Source organism: Vanessa atalanta, chromosome 17 (genome assembly GCF_905147765.1).
Source record: "Vanessa atalanta chromosome 17, ilVanAtal1.2, whole genome shotgun sequence".
Lineage (NCBI taxonomy): Eukaryota > Metazoa > Arthropoda > Insecta > Lepidoptera > Nymphalidae > Vanessa > Vanessa atalanta.
The window spans coordinates 4,900,512-4,928,233 of NC_061887.1; the positions used below are offsets into that span (position 1 = coordinate 4,900,512).

The following is a 27,722-nucleotide window of genomic DNA, read 5'->3' on the forward strand; positions in this document are numbered from 1 at the left end:
ATGAATCTGTAATGAGCGACTATCGTACGTGACCGCGCCCAAGGTCATGGGATAAAACAATATGATCATATAATTAATTCGATTACAATCTGTATGTAGTGCATTTGGCGGCAAAATGGCCGCCATGCCGCCGAGCAGCGCCATATTGAAACGGCGCGACGTTAAGCTTTTGTGTGCGGTTTCCGGAAAAGCGATGTTTGGGGTCACTGAATTTATGACTGTGTGTCTGTTTGTAAGTTTGATTGTAATAAACATTTTTTTCTAAGTAGTCGAGATCTCCTTTATATAGGTAGGTTGTGTATGTATTTGTACTTTTGTATTAGTAACATTTTTTGTATTAGAAATATTTGTTACCTTTGAACAAAGCTAAGATCAAAGATTTAAAAGAAAACAATAAAAAACTTATCAAATACATGTTTAGCTTCGGCTTTAATTAAAATATCATTACTATAAATATAATAAATATATTTTGAATTGGATTAGATTGACTAGTTTAGTACTAACATAAGATAGTAATCATTTAAAACATATGGAAAGAGAAAATTAACTTTTAAGTATTACAGTTTTATGATTAGGCGTAATGAGTTTATCATTATTTAAAAATATATATTAGCCTCGAAACCATTGAGTGGTTCACGTTTACATCTATCATGTTTGATGATTTCAGTTCGGTCACCGGTCAGCATATCTATGGAAAATTAGCGATGCGTAGCGTTGGTGTGATTCGCTCATGCTGCTATCCCATTGTCAGTCCCCCCCTTGATGTAATTTAACTGAATTATGGTGTAGAAATGTCCACAATTTAGTTTTGACTGTCCAGGTGTGCACCCGTGAGCCAGTATACATAAGTGGACTTTTCGATAGGAGTGTAGTTACTATAGTGCTACGTCACGCTACGATCCGTAGGTGCCTCCTCAGAAAAGCTTAAGTGAGTATAGAATTTGATGCAAGTTTATAAATAGATGAACAATTAAAATGTCTAATAAACTAAATTACCTTTGAAACTAGTTTTTAGACATTTTACATGAACATTGGCTAAATGCAAAATTGTATTAATAGTAATTTGATATTGACATATAAAATTAATTAAAACATCACTTTATACCGAATGTCATTAATATATTTTATAAGTAAACTTACTTTGAACATTTCATACCAAAAAATTATCTACTCTGCTATAAATTGTACTCATTAAGTATATAAATATTTTATATAACTACATATATACGCAAGTATAAGAAATTGAGAAACAAAAGAGTTCGCAAATGAAACTCTGTTATCTAATTTACATATAATATAGATTATAGTATATTATACAAATACAATAGGAAATAGCTATTTGAAAAATCATGACCAGCAGTACCAGTTGATTATATTAATTTTTTTATAGTATTTAATCAAATCAAGTTTATTCAAGTAAACTTCACAACGAAGCGTTTTTGAATCGTCAATATTAAAATACTACCACCGTTTCGGAAAGCAGCCGAGAAAAAACGGCAAGAAACTCGCATATTATATATTGCTCTTTTCAAATAAACAGATTTACAATGCTGTTTTTTTACAATAATTAGTGTCTTGTGATGGAAACCGAGCCTAAATCCAGGCGTTTTTTTTTTTAAAGTACTCTTTTAATGAAATTAATAAATAAGTCTTATTAAACTTTTTAAATTTCGTAAATGGTAAATTGGTTACATTTCCCGGTATCTTATTATATATGCGTATACCATTGACCAAAAACGTTCTCTGTACCGTATGCAAACGGAAAGTAGGGGTGACAAGTTTATTCATATTTATTGTATTAATTGTATGTATATCAGCTTTTATGGAATACTTTTGTATATTCTTCTGTATAAACATTATATTATCATAAATATATTGTGAAGCAGCCGTTAATACACAATAATGAAAGATAATCAATATAGTTTCTGATGTTAGGATTACTTACGTACCTATGAATATAATACAGGTATATTGCCTAATAATTATCACATATCATTATGAGACGTTAATATTATAACGGAAACAATTTCTCGTTTTGCATTAAAACCTCGGTGAATCCTCTAATAAGAAAATTTTATGTACATTTTTAAAGATATATTATCAGCAATCAATTTTTTTTCGATGTATTTGCTTTTAATTTTGAAACAAATAATATATTTATTTCATATTATTTTATTTTCGTTAGGACAACCAACAGTAAATACAATATAACATCCAAAATAAAAAATAAAAAATGATCGAGGCAAAAGTTCTACTACTTACAGGTAGTCTCACCATGCATTATCATATTATACAATGTAATTATTGATTATTATTTATTACACATAACTATATTTTATTTTGATATTCTGTAACTATAAAAATGTTATAACTTAATTGATAATATTTTTTATGTATATGCATTATAAATTAATCATGAAGTTTTAGTGTGAACATATTTATAATACAAATAATTCATTAAAAAATAAAAAAAACGCTTATTAAATCATAACCTTAGAGCCGAAATGATTCAGTGGTAAGAGCTCGTGCATCTTAACCAATGGTTCCGGGTTCAAGACCAGGCAAGCGCCACTGAACTGAAATGTGATTAATTTGTATTTATAACTAAAATCATGCTTTGCGGTGAAGGAAATCATCGCTAGGAAAACTGCATGTGCCTAATTTCAATGAAATTCTCTCCCATGTATATATCCATTAACCCGCATTGGAGCTGCGTGGTGGCTTTAACCCAAGGTGGGACGTTTACAGGCTGTTAAATTATGTTAGGTAGTTTTATTTCACCTTCTGCCTTTTTAACAAGAATAAATATATTATTATTACCATTTTTTATTATATGCTTCTTTATTAGTTTGTCTGCCTACAGCATAGAACCATACAAGAATTGCTACTCTTCATTTATGCATGGGCTAAGAACGGTTTCTTGTTGTATGTACGTGTTTTAGCTGTACCTAATATAGCAAAAGTACAAGACAATTATTAACTTACCTAAAATCATACACATAATGTACCATTCATTAATATATCTTAAGTGATATAACTTCAGATGTTTACTACTAAAATTACTTTCTGATAAAAACACTTTTGAATTGTCATGTTAGTGTCGATTTAAATGTAAAGCTAAATGGTTCGGGAAACAGTTTCTACCGAGAAGAACCGACAAGAAACTAAGTAGTTACTCTTTTCCGCCATTATAGTTACAGAGTTTGTCATAAAGTACAATTAACTATATATATAGATGTTAAAAATTTGGAGAAGGTTGTTTTTACGTAATTAACGCAACCCCTTATTCCCTTCAGTTATAGCAATTTTATTCAGTACAGAGTAGTAATTTTTACACGGCCAAGTTAAATAAATATGGTCATATTACTTTTTAGTAATGCATACATTTAGCGTGCTTAAAACGCAATTAGTTTCATAGAAGCATCCAGAAGAACACGAAATGCATGCTTGTGAGTAGCTATATTTAATAATATTATATACTAAAACCTTCTAAAAATAAGCGTGGAGTTAATGCTTGTTTACTTCCAGGCAGGAGACATAACATACATATATATGTAAATGTATTACTACTACTAACTACTAACTAACTACTACTACTAACTAACTAACATGACTCTATTTTTAGCTGTTGAAAAAGAGTAACTAACTTACCGGTTCTTCTCGGTAGAATCTACATTCCGAAACGGTGGTAGCTTTACTTTAAATAGTTTGTTAAATGACGATTCAAAAGTGTTTGTAAATGCCTATTTGAATAAAGTATATTTTGATTTGATTTAAATTCTCCATCTTCTGGTATGCTTTATGAATATTGGTTTAATAGATTTTTTAGTTAGGCATTACAGAAAAACGTCACTTAGTTTATTAGTTAATACGAAGTAGATGTAATATCCTCCGTGAGCAATACCGCGCAACGATGTACTACCATCTGTATTTGTACACAATTATACTATGTAGCGCGGCGGTAGTTAAGTATAGTTCTATTTATAATACACGTATTATGCAATTTTATGCGCATGTGTACGTACGCACACTTACATGCAGCAACTGCAGTCGTACGATGCTGTTTACTTTGTGTTTGTGAGTAAGATTTTATCTTTAATCAAAAAAGCGCGTAAACGCCGTTCTTATTATTACAATTAAGTACGTAATACGTATAATTTTACTTATTATATAGAATATTATATATATGTAATCATAAATTTTATTTATAAAAATAGAACTAAAATTTCTTAAGCACCGGAATATATTTTATCTGTATTGGAATATTTGAATTTCCGTATACTGATAAAATTATCCAGGTTGTGTGTTACCTACAAATCAATTCATTATTTATTGCACTGAATATTTTTATTGATCTTGATTAAAGCAACACATAGTTATATTAAGCATGAAGTTGAATACAGAATTTTCCGTGGAAAGTCAGTCAAGGCCTTATTGTGCATTTTACGTTTATGAATACTATTATTATTATTAATTTAATTATGCAAACAATTCAGTTAGGTTTAGTTGAAGATTAATGGGATTCAGTATTTTCCTTAATGTCATATTTCTCCAAAACTTTTTCTTGATGTGTCTTTTGGTTACGAAATAAAGGTTCCCTCTAAAATAAAACATCTCGTGGTTTAATTTCTGCATTGATAATCATTAAGTGAGGGTATTACTTTTTTATATTTGGAATCGTGAATGATTTGCGAAGTTAATATACTGAGAGAACTTCAAAGAGAAGATACTGTTTCCCGTGGCTTTCACACACAAATAACAAAAATAACAAATTGTTCAATACGGTATATTATGATGTTAGATGAAAACAAGGTATTCCTTTTTTTCTAAATTATATAATTTATCAACACTTCATTTTATACGGAAAGGCAGTCAGGAAAATTAGTCGCTAATGGTAAGTTGCCTACTGCAATAATTAATAGGCTTAAGGTATTTACACTATATAAATCTCTTTTCTATATTTACACCGACTCTCTTACTTCCAGTTTCCAAACGCAAAGTCATATTAACTAATTAAGCTTCAATTGTTTTTATTGAAATGCCATTGGACTTTTTCAGTCTGGAAAGTCAATAAGCGTTCTGTAAGAGTTTATCTGACTTTGATCAATTTTTCAAACTACTTACTAAGTTCCCGAATTTGCTTGCATAATGTCATAACGTATGAATTCAGATAAATAAATCTCTTTTTTTTTTAATATAGTTAAATTAAAAATACTTACCTATTTACAGGTATGGCTACAAAGTACAGACCGTTTTTATTTAGTTATGCGCTTTTGTGTTTCGAAACATTACGAAAGCGTAAGGATAATAGTACGCTTTCCCACGGGCCAATCCTAGCCAATCCCATTTTCACAATAGGTGAACAGTTTTCACACTATCGTTGTGGGTGATTGGTCATGAAAGAATCCCGTTAAGTTGTCACCAGATGAATGGATTTCCGCATTCGGCTCGGTTAAATGTCACTGATCGTTTCGAGTCGTACTTTCGCTACTTTTGTTATATCTAACTGATAATGATTGACATGAAACCGTTATTACAGTACATGTGATAGGGTAGTACCCTTTCCAGCCTGTGGAAAGGATTTGGACGTGTAAGCGTCTTTTGTCATATAACTTCTAAACTACTTGATATATAATTCGCAAATGAATGTTGTATCACTATATATTAAATATGGCGCCTAGAGGAAGTAAAGTTATGGATTTTACTTTAAATGTTCTGTGTTTGGTATCATATAAAAGACCCAATCAACACAAACGTATTACCATTTCTTGCTTACACACAACAATACATTTTATAGTATTAGAGTACATTATAACAGTAGTATCGATCCTCAATGCGAGGTGGCATACGACTACAGCTATTCTCTCATCTATCGTCTACTTATTAAACGATAAATCTATACTATATTACAATATATATATATATTACTATATTTACTATATAATATTATAAATGTGAAAGTTAATTCTGTCTGTCTGTCTGCCACTCTTTCACTACCAAACCAATGAACCGAATTTGACGAAATTTGGTATGAAGCAAACTTGAACTCCAAGGAAGGACATAGGCTACTTCTTTTGTCTAACACACGACAACCAACCCCTAAAACGCGAGCGAAGCCGCGGGCGACAACTAGTATTGTATAGTTTGTGGATAAGAATGTCAGACAAAAATATGGTCTTGTTTAGTAGGTACTTTCAAAGCACGATTTTTTAAACTTATTTTTAGGAAAGTTATTTACGTACCCAATAGTTTACCAGCTAATATTGTATTGTTTATATACATATATAATCAGTTCCATCTTTAAGCAATCAAATGATGAATCTTCTTATAGTTCTCTACTCTACCCTTTTTTTCTCCATTCAATAAATACTTTGGTCTATAGAAAACCTTAATAAACCAGTATGTCGTGTATCATATATACAAATAAAAACAAAAACATTGAGATCCTTACTTTTTAATGTCAGGTGAGGTTAAATAATAGTTTGTAAACAATTCAAGGGAAATACTTGGTCTGACCAGACATCATGCAAAACAATAATTAAAATATACATATAAATTATTATTATCAATCTTAGAATGGCTTATCTGCACGTTGACCTATTTGCTTTTTATAAAAACGAACGTCATATTACAACTGAGGACATTTCCTCGTTCATTATAATTATTGTTTTCAAGTAAACATGAACAAACACTAACAGTATGTTTTTCTTTTAATATTTATAACTCCCGTATTTATTTAATAAGTCTATGTATAAAGAATTCAAAGTTGAGATGGTACACACACTCGAACACGTGAATCGTGATCAAGGAGCCCGGGCACCAGAAAAAATCATTTGCTTAAGTTTTTGTTTATAACTCATTTAGTTGACTACGTTTTACCGACGACTATTTTGCCTTAACAAAACCTCGTGTATCTTAATAAAATATAGCACATGCGTAATCCACGTTATCACAGGGGAATAAGCCCTAAGACTTGTATTTGAAATATACATACATACTGCAATTTTATTTAAAATAAATTAAATAAATACTTGTTCCTTTGCATAAAGACGCGTGTTGAGGAATTTACGTTTTTATTTCTATCATTGATTATCATGCGATAAGAGCAAATTTATAGTAATTATGAATCGTGTCCTTAAAAGGCAGACAGTGATTTCACGGCACAGATAACTGTATAAAATTTAGACTATGTCATTACTCAAAATTGCTCTGACGAGGACATCGGTCAGCCACAAAGAGCAGGAAATGGATATCCGCTTTCCATCGGCACAATTTTTGGAAACACCAAATATTTTTTTACTACGGGCCTTCGTGCTTTTGTTATGTAGATTTTAATTTTATTTAATGTTTATTGTTATTTAAATAGTAGATGAATCATCTTGTACTTCTCACTTAAGTTTGTCTATTTCATGCTTTTATTGTAAAGTTCGTTGAGATACGAACACGTAGCGCAAAATGTACGAAACAAGTCCAGAGCATTCTGATAAGATAACAGCTCTCTTTTATTCTATAATTATAGAGAAAGTTAAATTATTTTTCTCTCGAAAGATCTTATTTCGACTGGCGAAAATTATTTGCTGTTGAAATAATCAAAACTTATATTTACTTTGCACTGCGGTTATCTGTGGCTGCCGACACAGTGCGTGTCTTTAGTAATTGTCTTTTATTAATATACAAATAATGTATCTTACGTTCTTATAGTTTTTCAATATAACTTTATCGATTCTTTTTTAATTATAATTATTATCTGATACTTAAAAGGATATCACGCAATCAGCGAATTTTTCACTAGCTTTCTTATTGCTTTTTATTGTCTTGCTTTGTTCTGTTGCGTCTATTTTGATTAAAATGACGTAATGTAAATAACAAATGTAGTGAAACCATATACTGTGCAACAAACCAGTAATATTTTAATTTTAGTCGTGGGGAAAACATCGTGTATAACTTTTAAAATAAAAGACTGTCATGGATAGTATATCTTACTGGCTTTAAAAACCGTCATTGTCATAAAATATGTAAAGTGAAATAACTCAACTCTAATGAATAGTTATAAATGAATTATTTCTATAGACATGTCATGATCGCGCAGTAATAATAGTTCGGCGACCAATAAGACACATTTTAACCGACTTCAAAACGAAGAGATTCATTTTATATGAACAAACAATATTAGAAAACAAAAGACAGACGGAGACCGCGGTGCATTATAAAGCGGTGCGGTAAAGCGTTTGGTGAAGACGCCAGATGTGCCCTCACTTTAAATAATATTAATTCTATTGATGTACTACGTCTATACATACTCTACCTATTAGTGTATGTATAGTACGGTAGTTGGTTCGCTTTACTGGGAGTTTGTATTCGCTTTTGTTGATTCACTATAACGTGACGCACGTACTTGTATATTTTGATTTAATATGAGTTCTTAGACAAATCTTTGAAGAACGGATCTTGACCGTTTACCTAATAAAATTTAAAGTCTCTTAGGGCGGACTAATAGAACAAAAGTAATGTATTTGTCACTTGTATAATTCAATATCTATAATATATTATAGATTTAATTTAATGACGAAAGTCTAAACCTAGTTTTAGGTTATTGTTAGAAAGTAAATAGTAACTGATAACTGATTCCAATAGTAACTGATAACTTCTAAGTTTCGTAAATATATAAAATACCAGTAATTAATAAACTTTTCATTACCGTAACATCACTTTTGACTTCAGTGCATTTTTTATTAAGTATTTATAATATTTAAAATACTGAATAATACTTTTTTTTTATTTCATGCAGCCTTATCAACAGAATTTGTATCGCCTATTCAACATAACAGTATCATTTACAAAGTTAAATGTCAATAGTTATCAAAGGTTAACAGTACTTTAATTGTAGCTATCCAATGCATATTTTCTATTCGAGTTAAACATCTAAATAACCGATCCTTTGTTGGTCATATGATATGTCAATATTAAATGGCAAATACAACGACAATCATTATTTTCATTGCGATATTACTCTGATAAATTTGATTGCTTTCGAGTACCGCTATTTTGCTGTACTTTCTATTATAATTTGAACGTGATGATAATACGTCATTGCCAATTAAAGTTGTATAAAAAGTGTTTTCATATAAAAAAATTACATTATTTTTGTTTTTAAATTATTTAGCTCTTGTTATGTTTTAATAGTGACAGCTATTTTTGTTATTTTTGTTTTGTAGTTGCTGGCCTGGCTGGCTAAGGCCGTCTCCCCCTTTGAGAAGACGGTTTTAGAGCTTATTCTACCACGCTAATTCAATGCGGTTTGGTGGATAAACATGTGGCAGATTTCAGGGAAATTAAAAGCATGAAAGTTTTCTTATGATGTTTTCCTTTAACGCCAAACTCACTGATGCTGCCTTGGTTTTAGCATGCAATCATCAATTAAGATGCACGCGTTCTAACCACTGGGTCACGTCAGTAAAACTTTAGCAAAAATCTTACGATTTAATAATATTTTCTGACTGTTATTTTATAACTTTCATAAGGTTACATTTATGTTTCTTTTAAGTATGCAGTTAACATCTTTAGCCATATTTGCAATGAAGTTAACCGACATGCAACTGATGTTAGTAAATAATTAGCAAATAAGCTATTAGGTAGGTAATAATGAGCTTATGACCAACACAGTTGGTGTTTCAAGTCATCGTGATATGTATTTATGAAATAGACTTCTTTGTTATTGATATATAATCTATCTAAGTCAATTGTTTTTTCCGCGTATAATATGATGTATATAATACATTATGTCTATTGGCTCTTATGATTTTCTGAGCAATCATAATCTATGTACCCCAGCTATATTGTGTACAGCAAAATATTTATTCAACCTTGCTCCCGATTGTCTCTGCACATTCATTCTGTGCAGCCAACCGATGATTTATACTCATAGTGGTCTAGTGTACTACGCAGAAAATTAGTAACGATTTTAGTAATTTTCGAAATTATACGGACGTTATATTTCATGTGGTTTATCTAAGCGTTATACATACACATATCTGCAAAGATATTAAGAATACAAAATGAGTTACAATGAAAAAGAAATATATTTTTAATATATATTTGTTATTTGTTTTATAGTATTCTGTTAAATAATATAATAACAAACAATTGATCTTGATATAGTACTACAAATAATCTTGTTTTCAACGTTATCGGCTGACACTGTTTAAACATCGATTGTCAGGATGTTTTCAAGTAAACAAGTTTCTTTTTCGACACATTGTTTTCGTACAATAACCTTAATTGCATTTTATCTTTTTCTGAAAAGCCATGATATACACTTAGTACATAAACGGTTAATAGGATGTGTGTGCAGGTGCAAGAAAATGATAACTATTAAAAATATCGCCTATGTCCCAATGTAAACTTTTCATGAAAATAAAAAGATTCACTGAGTATTCAGTAGGTGCAAAGTAAATATCCACGAAATATGTGGACAAAGACTCGTAAGTAATATAAATGCCACAATGAATGTACATCATTAAAATAATGTTCTCGAATAAAACTAAAATAACAAATAATAACAAAATTTATTTTGTGATACTAATTTTGTGTGTGTGCCATTATTAATGTTAAGTGTGTACCAAAATTGTTAGATAGGAATAACCTAACATCCAAGATACAGAATCGGCTTAGTTTAGATGTGATTATCGAATACTGTATCTAATGTATTATTAGATAAGTTTACATTAAACGATAACTTGAACGCTTTTATTTGCATATAGGGCCTTATGCAGGGTCGGTGACGTGAGGAACAGCATCCAGCAGGAAGATGAAGCCGCGGGGGTCCCGCGTGATGCACGCCTTCACTGCTCTCACCATGCTAACAATGGCTAATGGTATTAAATACAAAATTTGCATTTATAATAAATATATGACATTATTTCGTTATTTTGTAGCTCTAAAAAACGTTAAGCATTTCTTACATCGCCTATGCGCTACCAACCTTAGAAACTACTGGCCCAATCATCCTTCAAACTGGAGCACAACAATATAAGTATTGCTGTTTGGCGGTAGAATATATGATGAGTGGGTGGTACCACTAGCCCGACCATGTAATAACATGTCAAATTTGAATGCCACGTATGTCTGCGTCGGTGTAAAAAGAAAAATAGCTTCTTAAATTGCTCATTGTAAGTTGTATAGTGAAGTTACAAAAATATTTTCTCTTTTAGCTCAAACAACATGTAACCAAGGAATGGGACGAGTGATGTACGAGAGATTACCGAATCAACAGCTTCACGGTTTTGACGATGATGTTGTATGTATCGCTAGTACCATTTTTTTTTTATTAATGTTTAAATTATACAAAAATATGTAATACAATTGATTTAATTTCAGATACGGGAAACTGCGCCACCCTTTCGTGTTCTAGAAAAATGTCAGGACCTATGTTTACGTGATCGTTCTGGTAATAGTTTGGTTAGGACTTGTAATTCTATCGATTTTCAACCTGGAGCTCGAATAGCTGCTTTCAGTCCTGAGCCAGAATATGAAGAATCCACTTGCTACTTGACAAGAGAACAAGCGGCGCCTGAAGGAATTGGTACACTAATGATTGTTCCGAACAGCGTACATTTCAACGAAATTTGCTTGACGTGTAAGTTTTTTCTTAATTTTGGATTTTGGCACAGGAAAAGTTTTCTTTATATTATTGTCGTTCAAAGTTCAATAACTCCTTTATTATTGCATATAAATGGTTTATTTACATGTAATATTTGTAGCATATCTATATGTAGAAACAGGAGTCCATTTACCTCTTAAGTGTTTAAAGTAAACAAGGATTATATATTTATAATGACGTCATCGCAAATATATCCTAAAAAATACGATTTATTTGTGATGATATTTTGATCTAAATTTTTGTTGAGTCCTATAATTTCTGATGATGACTGACTTTCTGAGGATAACTGCTATAGTTAGAGCTCATAATAATTATCACTATAATTATAAGCTATGAATTCTGAAGTGACACCTTTAACAAGAGAACAATAACCATTGTTCGTTTCCATTGGTGTCAATTGTTGCATTTTGAGCACACATGCGTACGAAATATTTACCCTAGCAATATATCAACGTTTGATGTATTACCAAGTAAATTAACGTAATTTTTAAATTAAATTTGGGTGTAACGAAAGTAGAATTTTGGTGATTGAATTTGAGTAGGATACAAATCAATTTTGATATGGAATGTTTGAGTGAGACATTTCTGACGTTTCACGTCTATTTGTTTTCGATCAATATATACTTAGTCTTATTCAAGGTGTTGCCATAGCCAGAGAAAATATGTATTTATATCAATATTTTATTGCCTCATTTTTATCTTTGCTACATGACTTTTAATAACTAAACTGTTAGGTATAATACAAGGCAAAGAACAAGGACCGTTCTCATTGGATTTATTTATAGATCATATTAATGATCCATATGTTTCATTAAAACATGAGTTGCATTTCTTCCTTGTATTTTTAGCTAACCGACCGGAACGTGAATGTCCTTCCCGGCGCTACGTTTTCGAACGTCATGCGCGTAAACGTCTCAAGCTTCCACCATCAGACTTGAAAGAAATCATGGTAGCAAATAGAACAGAATGTGAGGATAAATGTCTGGGCGAGTTCAGTTTCGTTTGTAGATCCGCTACATATGACTCCGCATTAAGAACTTGTTCATTGAGTAGATTTACTAGAAGGACTCATCCTGAACTCCTTGAAGATGATCACAATGCCGATTATTTGGAAAATACTTGCCTGAATGGTAACAGGACATTTAAATTTTTTTTGATTTATTATTATATTTATATCGTATATTATAATATATTTGTCTATCCCAGCTGAGCGTCGCTGTGACGGTTTAGCTGTTTTTATCAAAGAAGAAAACAAAAGGCTCGGAGGACCATTTGAAGCAGATGTATTCTCGAATATGACCTTAGACGAATGTCAAGCGATGTGCGTCCGTGCTGAAAAGTATGTGTGATTCTTTAATCCGTTATTATTCAAGTTATTGGAATTCGCAAACATTGGTAATATTTCAGGTATTTTTGTCGTTCCATTGAACACGACGCAATGACGAAGCAATGCGTTCTCTCAGAAGAAGATTCGGTTTCCCAAAAAGACGACGTGACTGTCAGCGCGTCGCCTACGCATCATTTCTACGATCTCGTCTGCTTAGATAATCGTAAGTATATTATTCATGTTGTAATCTGAAGGTAGAAAATCGTTTCCATGCACATTGATCTGTTTCATAGGTACCGATTGAAAAATATAATTAATTTATTACTCACAAATGTGTGGTTTTTACGTAATTATTCATCGTGCATAGGAGATATTTTAAAATTCTGGGTCACAAGAAGTTCTAGCTGCATGCGTTAATACATAATATTAATCATCTGATATTGAGACAAAGAATCTTCTGAAGGGAATCAGTGAAAGCACAGCTAATTAGAAAATAAAATAAACATAAGCAGCTATATTGGGTTTATATAGCATGAAACCACAATAAGGTTTTCTCTCGCAATGATTAGTCTCTCATCGGGTGACAGCTCGCGGGACCGAGTACCCGGACAACAGTGTGACATCACACTTATTCTCACCGGGCCGGAGACCAGACACTGCCTTCCAGAGATACAGAAACAGTCGTATAACCGGAGAATTCCATTCGGAGATCACAGGACGATCGCTCAGCGAATGCCTGGACGAATGTTTAAGGCAAACGAGCTTCCAATGCAGGTAAGGAATTGAATCTTATTAATTGATTAAATATACAATTTTATGAAGTAGATATATTTATACAATAAATATAAATTCTTATATTTCTTTCTTACGATTAATGTCGAGTAAAATATCGATAAAACCTTCAAAAATAAAGTTGTAGAAAATTTTGTATTTAGAACAATTAGAGTTCGTTTCTTCTTTTTGTTTCATCTTAAAATCTTATTATCTCTAAATCCTATTTTAGAATTAGGTTGCCACTTTAATTTTAAAATTTTAACAGGCTTAAGCACATTAATCATTATAATGATATAATAGGAGCACAAGACTATGAATGATTACCTTATCTAGTAGAATTTTTACCCCATTTTTAATAAAAAAAACATAGAATTAAAATGTTGAGCTTTATCGGTCGACCGTAATTGCTAATTACAATGTAACTGCGACTCGTATTATATTGTTATTACCTCAACACAGAGACACTTCGTTTTATCAGTTTAACATATTGTTGTAAACAGAAACATACATTGCTATTATTATCATATTATATAAATCAATAAAGCAGTATGTTCTCATAACATACGCCTTAATCAATGAGAGCGCTATGTCACGTATCAAAATCAAGTACAATCAAAACAATGTGTGCGTATGCATACTTTTTTATCGCGTCCTATTTTTGGGTGTTGTGATTGGTCTGTCGAGTAATGACCGATGACACGTTTTAAATATACAGGTTTAGAAAGTAATTCAACTATATCAATATCAGTGATTTTATTTGCATATTACAGATGGTCCGATTTTATTTCTCAGTATCGAGTATCCAGATGATTTGATGATTATTAGTTTGTTTATTGAATTGAAATTTACGTGTGGAGATTTTTCAATATTTAACATATATTATACCTACTGGTTTTATAAAATGGGGAGAGGGTGTATCCCTGACAACGCGACAAAATTTGTAAAGAACTTAAGACATGAAGAAGTAACAAACAAAAAATCTCACAATTGTATTTAGAATCATTTACACAATTACATAAACTGTCACTAAATAATGTTACTTCTTAAATTTATAAATTATACGAAATTGGTATTCTAAACCGAATATTATTTTTATTTTATCTTAAAGCCTTTGAGACATAATATAAATAAAAAATTAAAAAAAAATAATGTGTCAAAAGAAAGTAAGCGATCGTTCATAACAATGATATTTTATGGGTATAATGATTTATGTATTATTATATAATAAAAAATAATTAACATTGTTTAAAAAAAATACATTGTAATAAATATTATTTTATAATAATTATTTACCGAACGTGTAAAATTGTGTTAACAACTTTAACTATTTTTAAACATAACACAATCGGAGCCGGCCTCCATGTGCACTACTCTTAAAATAATCTTATTAAAGTTCATTGAACGATAGCGAATGACATATATTTTATTATCTCACTCTCGATCTTTAGAATACATTTTTATAAATGTAAATAAAGAAGTACCTAAGTTTTTTCTATTATACTAACATAAATAATAATATAAACAAAACTCTATTTTGTAAATACTGGCACGTGCAACAGACTAAATATACAGATAATAAAAATAAAAGCGGAATAAAGCTCTATTCTCATAACGTTTTGATTAAAATAAGCTATTCTCACACATAGTGTATTTAATTATTAGATAATAATAATATTAATATTATTTTTGTATTTTTGTTCGTGTATTTAATTTATAGATTACTAGCTGAATCTGCGGCATCACCCGCGTGTAATTAAATTTATGACGAAATTCCTTCAATAACTTACATACAACCACTCATCTACAACTTTACCTTTTAAAATGCTAAAATAACGTAACATATGTCCGTTCTTGGTGTCCGAGCTTGCTTCGTACCAGCATTAATTCAACATTGGTTCAGTCATTTAGCTGTGAAAGCGAAACAGATAAAGCTACTTTCTCATTTATAATATTAGTACCTATAGATTGGTCTGATATACATTTTTTTTTAATTTGTTTTTTTTTTTGTTCATAACATATGTTGTAGACATCAATTTGAGGGTATTAATATGATAAAATTTACTCGGTGGTAGGGCTTTGTGCAAACCCGTCTGGGTAGGTACCACCCACTCATCAGATATTCTACCGCCAAACGGCAGTACTCAGTATTGTTGTGTTCCGGTTTGAAGGGTGAGTGAGCCAGTGTAACTACAGGCACAAGGGTCGTAACATATCAGTTCCCAAGGTTGGTGGCGCATTGATGATGTAAGGAATGGTTAATATTTCTTACAACGCCATTGTCTATGGGCGGTGGTGAGCACTTACCATCAGGTGGCCCATTTGCTCGTCCGCTTACCGATATCATAAAGAAACGAGAATTTTTAACTGATTGCCTGTCTTCTGGTCTAAATATCACGTAGAAAACCAAGTTGGCTTTAACTAAGCCTCTCCATTATTAAAAGCTTTTGATACTTGCTGTCCTTTTATAAAAGATAACTCTTTCCATACAATACTAATCTTATACATAGCGAAGGACGAACAGAAAAGAATTATATTTCTTCTAACTAAAATAGCCTACATAATAAAATATAATTGTTTCCACCAGGTCAGCGGTATATAGCGACCGCGCAAGAACTTGCAGACTCAGCAGATACAACCAGAAAGACGGGATGCGTTTATTGTACGATCCTGACTTCGATTACTATGAAAACCTCATGCGTAAGTATTTTTATATATAAAGTAAACATTTTCTAATAGACAACAACAAAGTCAAAATTTATAAAGAACATTAACAAATATGTACCAACATATAAATTGTTTTTAATAAAATAAAAACTAATCAGTGTAACTAAGCTAAACGACTAAGCGTGTACTAAAGATAATAAAATAAATATATCTATTCTTAAAACACTATTTTTTTAAATACATTTTATTTCAATAATAGACATAATTTTAATATAAATATCAATTACTCAACTGTCCCGATAACTACTCGTAGCTAATATAAATAAAAAATACTAACAAATAAAAAAACAGAAAATCAATTTTTTTATAAAGTGTCCTTCTTAACGGTACCAGATATAGATGGAAATTCATTTTATAAATAGAACATATCATGTATTCAAACGGAAGATATCAATAAAGAAACCACTCTTGAATGTAATACAATAAAGAGTCATAATAAAATCCATTATACTCTATAAATGGTCAATTGGCATAAGACACATTGAACCCGTCAAGGTTAAAACTAAGATAAAAATCGATTTGAAGAAGAAACAGTCTTCGTAAATGATAAGTTCTGTAACGACAATAACGACGAAAGTTTCGAAAGTAATGGCTTAATATAGAACAGCATAGTTCGTGCAAGAATACCGAGTGGTGGTATTCCAAACTACCAACAAAAATAGATTAGTAAAACTATAAGCAAATATCTCCGCAAAAATCAATCTCAGAAAAAAATCTTAAACTCTCTAACGTAATCTTAACTTAACTTTCTATGTACCTATATCATGCGTGACAATGTCATAATACTTTGCCCTAAATATAAAATATCGTATTAGAAGTATAAAATATTATAAATTATTTTATAATATAATGATAGTATTGAGTACTCAATAACAACATATTTAAGTAATTAGACGCTCTTATTTTAATTCATAAATAATTGTCCATAAATGGTTTAAGAGTTCTATCAAATATCCTTAATTCCTTAGCATTTCATTGTTTTTAATTCAGAGTGTTAGTGTGCATTTTGTCAAAATTAAATAATTTGGCGTATAAATGTTTCATAAGGCAAATTATTATATAATAGGGAAAATAGTCCATAAAAGTAAAGTGTAAACAAAAGTGAGCAAAAATTTGCACGAAATGAATATTTGAAAATAATTATAATGAGTAAATCGTTGAATAAATACGAATTACCTAAATAAATTAATTTAAAAAAAATATTTAAAATAAAATATTAAACTTTATTAAAACAAATAATTTAAAATAAAAACAAAAATTAGTACCAACTCTTTTCTGTAAATAACACCATTATAATATTATTCTATTAGATCAACTAGTTAGTGGAGAGAACGAGGCCGGTGGTTCAGGAGGTGGATCAAAATCTACTTGGGGTACCAATTCATCAGGTTCGATTAGATGCATGACGTAAAATACCTAACGAAATTTTAATTGTAGTTCATTGACATTAGAGTCTATGAATTTTTGGTTACCATAATTCGTCACGGTATGAACGTATGCATGAGTTTGTAGTAGCATTTTTCGAATTTTTATGATTATCCATTCTTTAAATCATTTTCTAGTATTTTGTAATATATACATACGTAAGCGTAAGTATATAGATTGGTTGCGGGTATACAAAATGTTCGTCACTTTTTAATTGAATTACAAATCTTTAAATTACTCTTTGTAGGGTACTACAAACATTTATAAATATAAATGTTGTTTAGCACTGATTTACACTGACGTGTCTTCTTTTCTCGAAAGACAGATCAGTGAGAATCAGTGCAGAATGAGAGAAAAATTACGTTTATAAGTAAGGCCATCGATCGTTAAACGTATTTTAACTAAGATATAGTTTTGGTGGAAATATCATCAGACTAAATCTAAAATCTACGTTTAATTAAATATTGTAGTATAAAAATATGTAGTAAATAGACTGTTTGGTAGAAGTAGTCAGTCACTAGAAAATTATTGTTTGTATAACTAGTAACTAGAAAGTAGTATTTTAGTATGTAGTCTTGTATTAACCAATGTTGTAGGTTTAGTTGACTAACATTCCAAAGAAGTCATGAATTCCTACTAATTTCTTTAATTGATTTTTAAGGTGGTAGCAATGGCGGAGATCGTGACAGATATCCGCCTGGCGTAGACCGCTATCCGGATGACGATCGCTACTACGAGGACGATCGCTACCCATCTCGGCCAGACCGCTATCCACCAGATGACCGGTACCCGGTCGGCCCTGATTCCTATCCTGATAGATATCCCGGTGATCGTGACCGATATCCAGTAGACAGATATCCGGATGACAGATACCCCCCTGGTGTCGGACCGGATCGGTTCCCGACAGACCGTTACCCACCTCCAAACGACCGGTACCCGCCGGGCGTTGATAGATATCCAGGTGGAAGGTACCCAGTAGGAGACCGATACCCAATTGACGGAGGACGGTTTCCTCCTTACGATCCTCCTAACGACATAAGTAGATATCCAGTCCCTGAACGGTATCCTGTCAGTAGGTATCCTATTGACGTTTACCCTGACAGATTTACCCCAGATCGCTATCCCAATGACAGATACCCGATCCCTGACAGAGGAAGGTATCCTCGACCCTGGTATAACAGATATCCTGAAAGATTCGATCAGGATCGTTACCCTGCTACGAACGATCTTGGCCGGTACCCGTTCAGTCGCTATCCAGTTGGTGTGAACCGTGACCCGATACCTCTGGGTGGGGACCGTTATCCTGATCTATATGATAAATATCCGCCGACCGGATCATCATATCCTGGTAAGCATAAATATACCATTTAGGTTAAAATGTATTTGTAACATACTAGCCATGACATTTTCCAAACAGGTTACGGACGCGGCGGTTATTATGGTTCAGACTATCCCACAGGCGATCGTTTCCCCCCTAGTGACCGGTACCCTGACAGGGGTGTTCGACCTGGCCCTGACAGGTATGTTGATGACAACCCATGCTCGACGACTGGGATAAAGATTAAAAATATATTAAAATACTTATATTAATTTACTTTTACATAACATTTTATAGGTATCCCGTAGAGCCAAGACCAACATTCGGAATAAGAAGACCTGCAGAGAGACCTGGTGGTTATCGTGGTAGTTATCCCTCACAAGGATTGGATCGACCAATTGGTGAGTTTCTATATAATTCAACAGTATATTTATAGCTTGGTTATCGTGTTAAAAGAAATCATTTTAAAATCGTAATGATCACCTAATTAATTGTTCCATATCGACTATTATCTTTATAAGTTAATATTTATACGATATTTTAGGAGGAGGTGGTTATGGTGGCTATGAACCAGATGGACCTATTGGGCCGATTGGTGGTCCAGTGAATATTCCAATTGGTAATGGCATCGGAGGATCCATAGGAGGTCCCGTGGGTGGACCAATTGGACCTCCAATTGGTGGCCCACTCGGTAGTCCAATTGGTGGACCGATTGGTGGTCCTTTAGGTGGAAGACCGCCTATCGGTCAAAGACCTTGGCAAGGATCGAGATGTGAAGAAGATAGTTTTAGACAAGTCGGTCGGCAACGCATGCAGAGGCGATTCGTGCGTCGTTTCACAACCGCTCAATCTTTGGCACATTGCCAAAGAGAATGTATTGAAGCGCGAGACTTTATCTGTCGGTCATTCAACTACAGGTGCATATATATAACTAAATAAAACCTACCAATATTAATTTAAAATATTACTTTAACTTATTTGATTCTGTTTAAGATTATTATTAAAATATTTTATTTAAATCAAAACATTTCTTATTCTAGTATACTCTGATAAGGCATTTTTGAATCGTTATATTAAGGGATAAGCTTAATGAACGATAATCCATAGTCTTCTCAATGTTATCAATATTTAAATTTGTATGTCCTACATTTAATTCACAATAACAGAAAATGGGTTTCAGGAGACTTTCTTATTTTCACCAACTAGTTTTGAAATGATTTAAACTAGTTCTAAATATACTCTTTGTTTACATTATGACTAATGCGCGATATTTACAGAGATGTAGGTTACGGAGCGGAGCCACGTGATAATTGTGAACTGAGCGACCGCGACACGAGAGAACTGGATGCGGCTAATCCGGCGCACTTCGATAACACGGCCAACGAATACGACTTCTACGAGAGAGCTCTCGGAAGAATCGCTGATGATTGTCTCGATGGTAATCAAATCATCACTAAAATTGAATTGTTGAAGTTTGAACCCAAGGTTTCGACTATCACGGATTAAAGAGATCTTGAGAGCTTAAGAATTCACACCGATTACACTTTATTTTTGTGTCACACCATTTCGTTATGAATATCCTTAAAAATATTATAGTCGATGTCACATAGTACATTCTCACATTTAGCGCTCGTGTTCTGCGGTGAGTTTCGAGTTTCTTCTTACAGAATACCTCTCTACCTTTAGAAAAATAACCAATTTCAAAAATATCATGGCAGTAAATTTACAAGTATTGAGTGTAAGATCTATAAAAATAATTTCTGATCGAAATAATCACGATTACGGTTTCTATATAATTATGGTCTAATTTATTCAATCTTTCTGAGATCAAGATCGATCATTTTTTGACGTTATTTTTATCTAAAACCAGTCTTGGGTCAAGTTATTTATCCGCTCGTACTGCAATATATCTTACCGCAAAAACGGCGTAAATTTTTCACGCGTTTATTCAAATATAATAATAGTGTACCGGAGCGAACTCCTGCAAAGGTATCTAATTTCCGTTTATGGTGGCTAGAATATGTTAGGAGGGACGTACCTAGTATGTCTTATATGATAGTAATTATATATATCCCTATAAGCTCTTAATAAAAACTATCAATAGTCAAATAATACATATGTGTATAGGTTAGTTGCGGGTATACAAAATATTCAGTTTTTCGATATATGAATTACATCATATTAACACTGCTGTCTACTATATTATGGAGATAAATAATGCTTATTAGTGAACTAACGAATAATGTTAAATTATTATTGAATAGCAATGAGCTGGATAACTCAATTTCAAATCTCCTTACTCTCATTTCATATCGAAAACGAGTAAAATTGTATTAACAAATAATTTTATTTCCAGTTTCACAAGTTTGTAACGAGGATGGCATGGAATTCACATTGCGTTTACCAGAAGGTTTCTACGGACGGATGTATACATACGGTTTCTATGATCGATGTTTCTTCCGCGGCAATGGTGGCACTGTTAATGCGTTAAGGATTTCCGGAGCCCATGGCTACCCTGAATGCGGTACTCAACGGGTATGAAATATTTTTTATGTCATATTATAAATGCGAAATTTTGGAACTTTTGTTGCTCAAGCATGTCCCAATACAATTATTTGTATTTATAATATATTATTATACGACATAATTAAAAAGAACATTGGAAAATATAATTATTTTAGATGAGATCTAGTGAAGCGGTTGTCTTCTATTTTTTAACTTTTTCCGAAGAATATTTTCACTTTTGTAACCTGATTTCAGTACGGTGATACCATGACCAATATCGTCGTCGTCCAATTTAGTGATAACGTTCAGACCTCGAGAGACAAACGCTTCAACTTAACATGCTTATTTAGAGGACCAGCCGAAGCAGTCGTGACTTCGAATTACATCGGAGCTGGGTGAGATGTTTGTTCAAATAAACCGTGTCTATTTGAAAGTAATATATTTAAAATTGATTCCCTGAACTTCAAGAGGAAATCATTGTAAAATATATAAACATTTCAAGTAGACGCAAACGTTTTGTATGTTCGTATTAACAGTTAACAGATTGCGTGATTTAAAGTTGAGCGTGTCTAGTTATTTAGGGTAATGTTTCTAGTATTCCTAGAGTGGAAAGTTTATGAGTCTGGGCTTAAGGTTTCTGAGAAGTGTTTATTTTACACGTGATTTTACGCTTATCTGATTTGTTTGTGTGCGATTGAATTTTTTTGTTGTCTGTGTGTCTAGGTAGTTAGTTTAATTTTCATTTCTAGTGCTAGGTATTTAGGTTTGTTTATATGTATGGGTCTATTTTATTTATCTTGATTTTGAGTGCTGTTATAAAACTAACAGCTACTAACGAATAACTTTGAATGGAGTCTTCTGAATATTTTTTCTCGGTTTTATGTACATTTTATGTACAATTTGGAATAGTAGATTTCATTCAAAGTTGCAGACCTTTTCCATAGTAAACCTATCTAAAGTCTAACCATAGTTTTGGGTACGACTTGGTTGACAGATCTGGAAGTCCGATACCGATTGAGTATCTCCCGGAGGAAAGTTCGCTGAACTCGAAGGTCCGTTTGTTGATATTGTACCAAGGCCGACCAACGACCACCATAGCTGTGGGAGATCCTCTCACGTTCAGGCTTGAAGCACAGGACGGGTATAACTATGCCACCGATATATTTGCTACCAACGTGATCGCTCGTGATCCATATTCCGGACGTTCAGTTCAACTAATTGACAGAGTAGGGTAAGTAATCTTTATTTTTATGCAGTTATTAATCAAATACTTATTAATACGCCTTTTAATGATTTTTTTATTTATAGTTATATCTTGCTTCGATTTTTTTTTAAAACATACCCAGTATCGGGTACAACACCGGTTTTTTAAATTTTGCACCAATAATTTGTAGAAGTAAATAAAATATATTATTACTATAATTTTATTCAAACTACTAGGTGCCCAGTAGACCCTGACGTATTCCCAGAGTTAGACAAGGGTCGTAGCGGCGATTCTCTGGAAGCGAGGTTCAATGCTTTCAAGATACCTGAATCGAACTTCTTAGTATTTGAAGCTACAGTCAGAACTTGTCGAGATGGCTGCCAGCCGGTGAGTGATATCATGCTACCACTACAAATTAATTGAATTGAGTCTAAATTCATACATTTTATGGTCGGGTTTTAATATTTAGAAGAATGTTCGTATATTTATTGTCTGAAGTACAATTGATAGATCCGTAAATTTAAAATGAGTGAAGTAAAAGCTATATATTATACACCTCATACATTTTTTTTATTCTATTTTATCCGTGCATGGCAAATGTAGTATCTAATATCTATTAGGGTCATGTAAGTCACCCACCGAAGAATATCGAGCGTCGTCAGGGAGCCATCCTGCATATTTAGCGTGTGTAAGATAAAATCTTAAAAACTGTCGCATAATTATGGACTTTAATCGCTGTTAGTCTATATCTTCTAAAACTGTTTAGTCTTATATAGTTCCTACCAAGGATATATTATATATTAGGATCATATTACAGAAAATATTTTATTTTGACGAAATAAACTTTTAAATAACTCTTTATAGTTACATGTAAATAAATAACTGTTTGTTTTAAGCTGATAACATTACTTACGTCAATGGGCCTTAATAAAAATATAACTACCAAGTTGTTATCGCAATAGCTAAGGTTAGGGTTGAGTCTAGGTTATCGGTACCTTAATGTCTATATTTGTGCAACTTAATCCAGTAATCTTTACATGTTTGCATATTTCTAATAATAAATGCCGATATATTTTCGATATTCTCAACTAACTTTTTTGAGTAACGGTTATTCTTGCTTTTTATTTGTATTTATTTATAGAACTCTTCATTCTGCTTATAATAAATCAACTTTTCATTATTTCGTCAAAATTTGTGTGAAATGTTATTCATTAAAAGATTAATAATATATGTGTATAATAATAGACGTGGTATTATAATAATAATTGTTATAAATGATTAATATTTTCAGGCATATTGCCCAAGTCACACTGGAAGATCAGAGCCATCATTCGGACGTCGACGAAGAGATACAAACTCCACTGAAATCGAAGATGAAACAGCAGTCAAAGAAGATGACAAAGCGAATAAAACCGATAACAAAAGCGAAGCGTCCGTTTTTAAAGTATCATATGAAGAGGCAAGCGTTGATAAATATTTGAAGGATGAAGTTGAAACACCAAGTCACGTTAGAAAGATGATTGAGGTAAATCAAAAAGGAAATGTATATAGATTCCAATTACTTATTTTTTGTTAAATTACTCTCATATTTTTTAAATGAAAAAGACTTACTAAAAAACATTTAAGAAATCATGGTCGCAAGAATGCTTGCTTTTTCTCAAAGTCATAATCGAGTAATATGTCAAATCAATTCGACAATCATAACAAACTAAAAGAAGTATTAAGGGTGACTCATATAATGTGTGTACAAAAGAGTTAAATTTCAAACTCAAGGTGTTCGACAACCGCAACGAGCTGAACGAGGAGAACGGCGTAGCGGATTCCGCGCCCGTGGTGGCGGTGGCGGGCGTGTGCGTGTCGCCGCAACACTACCGCGCGCTACTCGTGGCTCTCTGCGTGCTGCTGTCACTGCTACTGGCCATGCTTACCGTTGCGCTCTACATATACAAGTCTGTTGAAATTTTTTTTAGAGTTTAATTGTTTAAAAGATTCTAAGTAGCGGTAGTGATGAATGATGGTAGTAAGAAAACTCAATTTACTGTCTCATCTTAGACTGATATAATTACGCGAATGATCTTTTTTGGAATCATATCATCAAACTTACGCTTCAAGTATTTTACGTTTAAGTGAGGTGTGTTAAAATTTACCTCCTCCACTGACAGAGATAGACTAATTTTTTATAATTTTTTTTCTAAATTTTCATTTATTTTCATTTCAAAACAATAAAATTATGTTGTCACCGGAGTTAGCCCCCATCAGTAGGATGCGTAGGGCTGCTTTTCGTTTGTAAGTGATTGGAGTGTGCGCCCGCAGACGCTACTGGCGCGTGGTGCGCAAGAACCTGCAGGTGTGCGCACGCGACAGCAGCCCGCGCGCTGCCGCGCCCGCCCCGCACCCCACGCGTCCCTCACTCTTTTCCGCCTCGCATTTACATAAACCCTTCTCGCTAAGGTAACGCCGACCACATAATATATTTGTATATATGTTACAGCCAAAGTAATAACTCCGGATATAATATATATATATATATATATATATTCTAGCCATTATTTATAATGTCTTCAATTCAGATAAACATACCTAACTGTAAATGTGGAACAATATTATACTGTTATTTGAAAAGTAATAATTATAATGTTTATTTTAAGAATTAAAATAACATTGTCATAAATAATAATTATACGTTAATTAACATTGTTATAAAGTTATTTAACTTTAATTTATAAAGTAAATTAGACCAAATTTATTACTTTGGCTAAGGTGGACCCGCTATTATAAATAATATACTGATAAAGTGACTAATTTATCACATTGTCTAGTCCATTTTGCTATTATATATAATGACCAGTCATTATATATAATAGCTATTTAATCACTTTGACTGTAACATATATGTCAGTTTTTAGCCTTTATAAACTCTGGGAAGTGAGAATCCTAAATTTTGATTTTGAAGACGAAAACGCTATTTTGTTTTAATGAATGCGTTGATTAAAAGAGATAACACTTTCAAGTAACTGCATTGATTGATTTCAAATATGTGTAGTGTGTATTTGTATTTCTTATATAAAAACGAACTGAATATTATGTCACTTTATTGTAAAAATCTTTAAATATTAAGTAATTTCTTTTAATTTATCATGATAAAAATAATTTACATGTGACGACTAGAACTAATACTAGTTTTCTTCCTGCATATTGCAAAATTTTTATTTTTTTCTACAGTGGACTTGGAAGAAACTTCTCAGATATGGGTGAGGAAGCAGGATCCTCCGGTCGATTGGCGAATGCGTTTGACGACGGCAGCGAACCTATTTATACAGACCCTTCGCTGTTCGAAAGATCTCGGTCTCTCCGTTCTTTGCATTCAATGGACTTGAAGCCGGACCGACGTGATCATCATGCATAAATACGAAGAACCCTCAAAATTAATATCTAACTTTTATAATAAAATCATAACTTTGCTAAGAATAACTGCCTAAATGTGCTCAGATTTTAATCCGTCCAAAGAGTATTTATATTTTGTACTTTTTTTTACATAACTCTTTAATTCTTCTATACTATTAAAGGTTTATCTTAAGACAGTACTAATTAATAAATTTTACAGTTATTATTATGTGTTTCATTTTATATAGTAAAAATTTGCAAAAATCTAACGTAGGTGTGTACCTATACTATTTTTAGCTACCAAACAAAAAAAAAAGAAAATCGGTTGTTTTGTCTTTGCCTATTAATAATATTATAATAATTTATATTTAAATTACTACGGAAATAATCTTTTTATAATTATTTTATAGTTAGTTTAGGTAAAGTGATGAACCACCTGGATCCAGTAGCTAGGAGACGTGACTCTTAACCAACGATTGCGGGCTTAAACCTGAGAATGTTACACGGAATTTTCATATGCTTGATTTATAATGAATAATAATTTGAATGAAATCATCGAAAAGAATCATGATCGAATCTGCATTGTTCATCATAGAACAATAGGATGAAAATCTTCCACGTCGAATATGCTTCAAGCTATCTTTACAAAAGATCTTTCATGCAAATATATTCAGCTAGTAGTCTTGATCATAATATCGTATTAGTACGTTATTTATTATTTTAGTGCCTGTAAAAATAAGTTCGCAGTATTGTAATATTCGATTTTGCTTCATTTTTCTTTCAAGCCAACAAACTTTCTATTAGAAAAATATGTTTGCCTATATTGACATACATGTACATACATTACACCATGAAAATACAATCTAGTATTTACACTGTTGGCATGTCTAGTCTAGATATTTGGCCCTACACCATTTAGAGCTTTATCGATTTGGATATTGGAGTTTAAACCGCTTGAAACGTACTGCTCTATTGCTATGGTAATAGGCGCCATATAGGCGATACTACATTTATAAAACTAGCTGACTTACGACAAAAGTTTTTAATGAAGATTAAATACAGTAATTTTAAATTAGATAAGTCCAGTATGGTGATCGTTGAACTGTAACACAAGTTCGGAGCCGAGATGGCCCAGTGGTTAGAACGCGTGCATCTTAACCGATGATTGCGGGTTCAAACCCAGGCTAGCACCACTGAATTTCGTGTGTTTAATTTGTATTTATTATTCATCTCGTGATCGGTTAAGGAAAACATCGTGAGGAAACCTGCAGTGTCTAATTTCAACGAAATTGTCACATGTGTATCCACCTTGGAGCAGCGTGGTGGAATATGCTCCAAGCCTTCTCCTCAAAAAGGAGAGGAGGCCTTAGCCCAGCAATGGGAAATTAACAGGCTGTTGATG

At 32.3% G+C, this 27,722-nt stretch overlaps 1 protein-coding gene across 1 annotated transcript; it reads left to right on the forward strand.

Annotated features, from left to right (window-relative positions):
* The first annotated feature begins 826 nt into the window (after positions 1 to 826).
* LOC125070317 lies at positions 827 to 26,472 on the forward strand. Its single transcript, XM_047680129.1, has 23 exons — positions 827 to 928; positions 10,761 to 10,874; positions 11,211 to 11,296; positions 11,377 to 11,635; positions 12,508 to 12,789; positions 12,866 to 12,998; positions 13,067 to 13,209; positions 13,574 to 13,760; positions 16,345 to 16,457; positions 17,795 to 17,872; positions 18,571 to 19,257; positions 19,327 to 19,429; positions 19,525 to 19,628; positions 19,772 to 20,144; positions 20,505 to 20,665; positions 21,584 to 21,762; positions 21,988 to 22,127; positions 22,727 to 22,963; positions 23,173 to 23,323; positions 24,228 to 24,461; positions 24,710 to 24,885; positions 25,250 to 25,387; positions 26,159 to 26,472. The coding sequence occupies exons 2-23, from the start codon at positions 10,808 to 10,810 to the stop codon at positions 26,340 to 26,342; spliced, it is 4,215 nt and encodes a 1,404-aa protein (XP_047536085.1). The 5' UTR covers positions 827 to 928; positions 10,761 to 10,807; the 3' UTR covers positions 26,343 to 26,472.
* Positions 26,473 to 27,722: the final 1,250 nt, after the last annotated feature.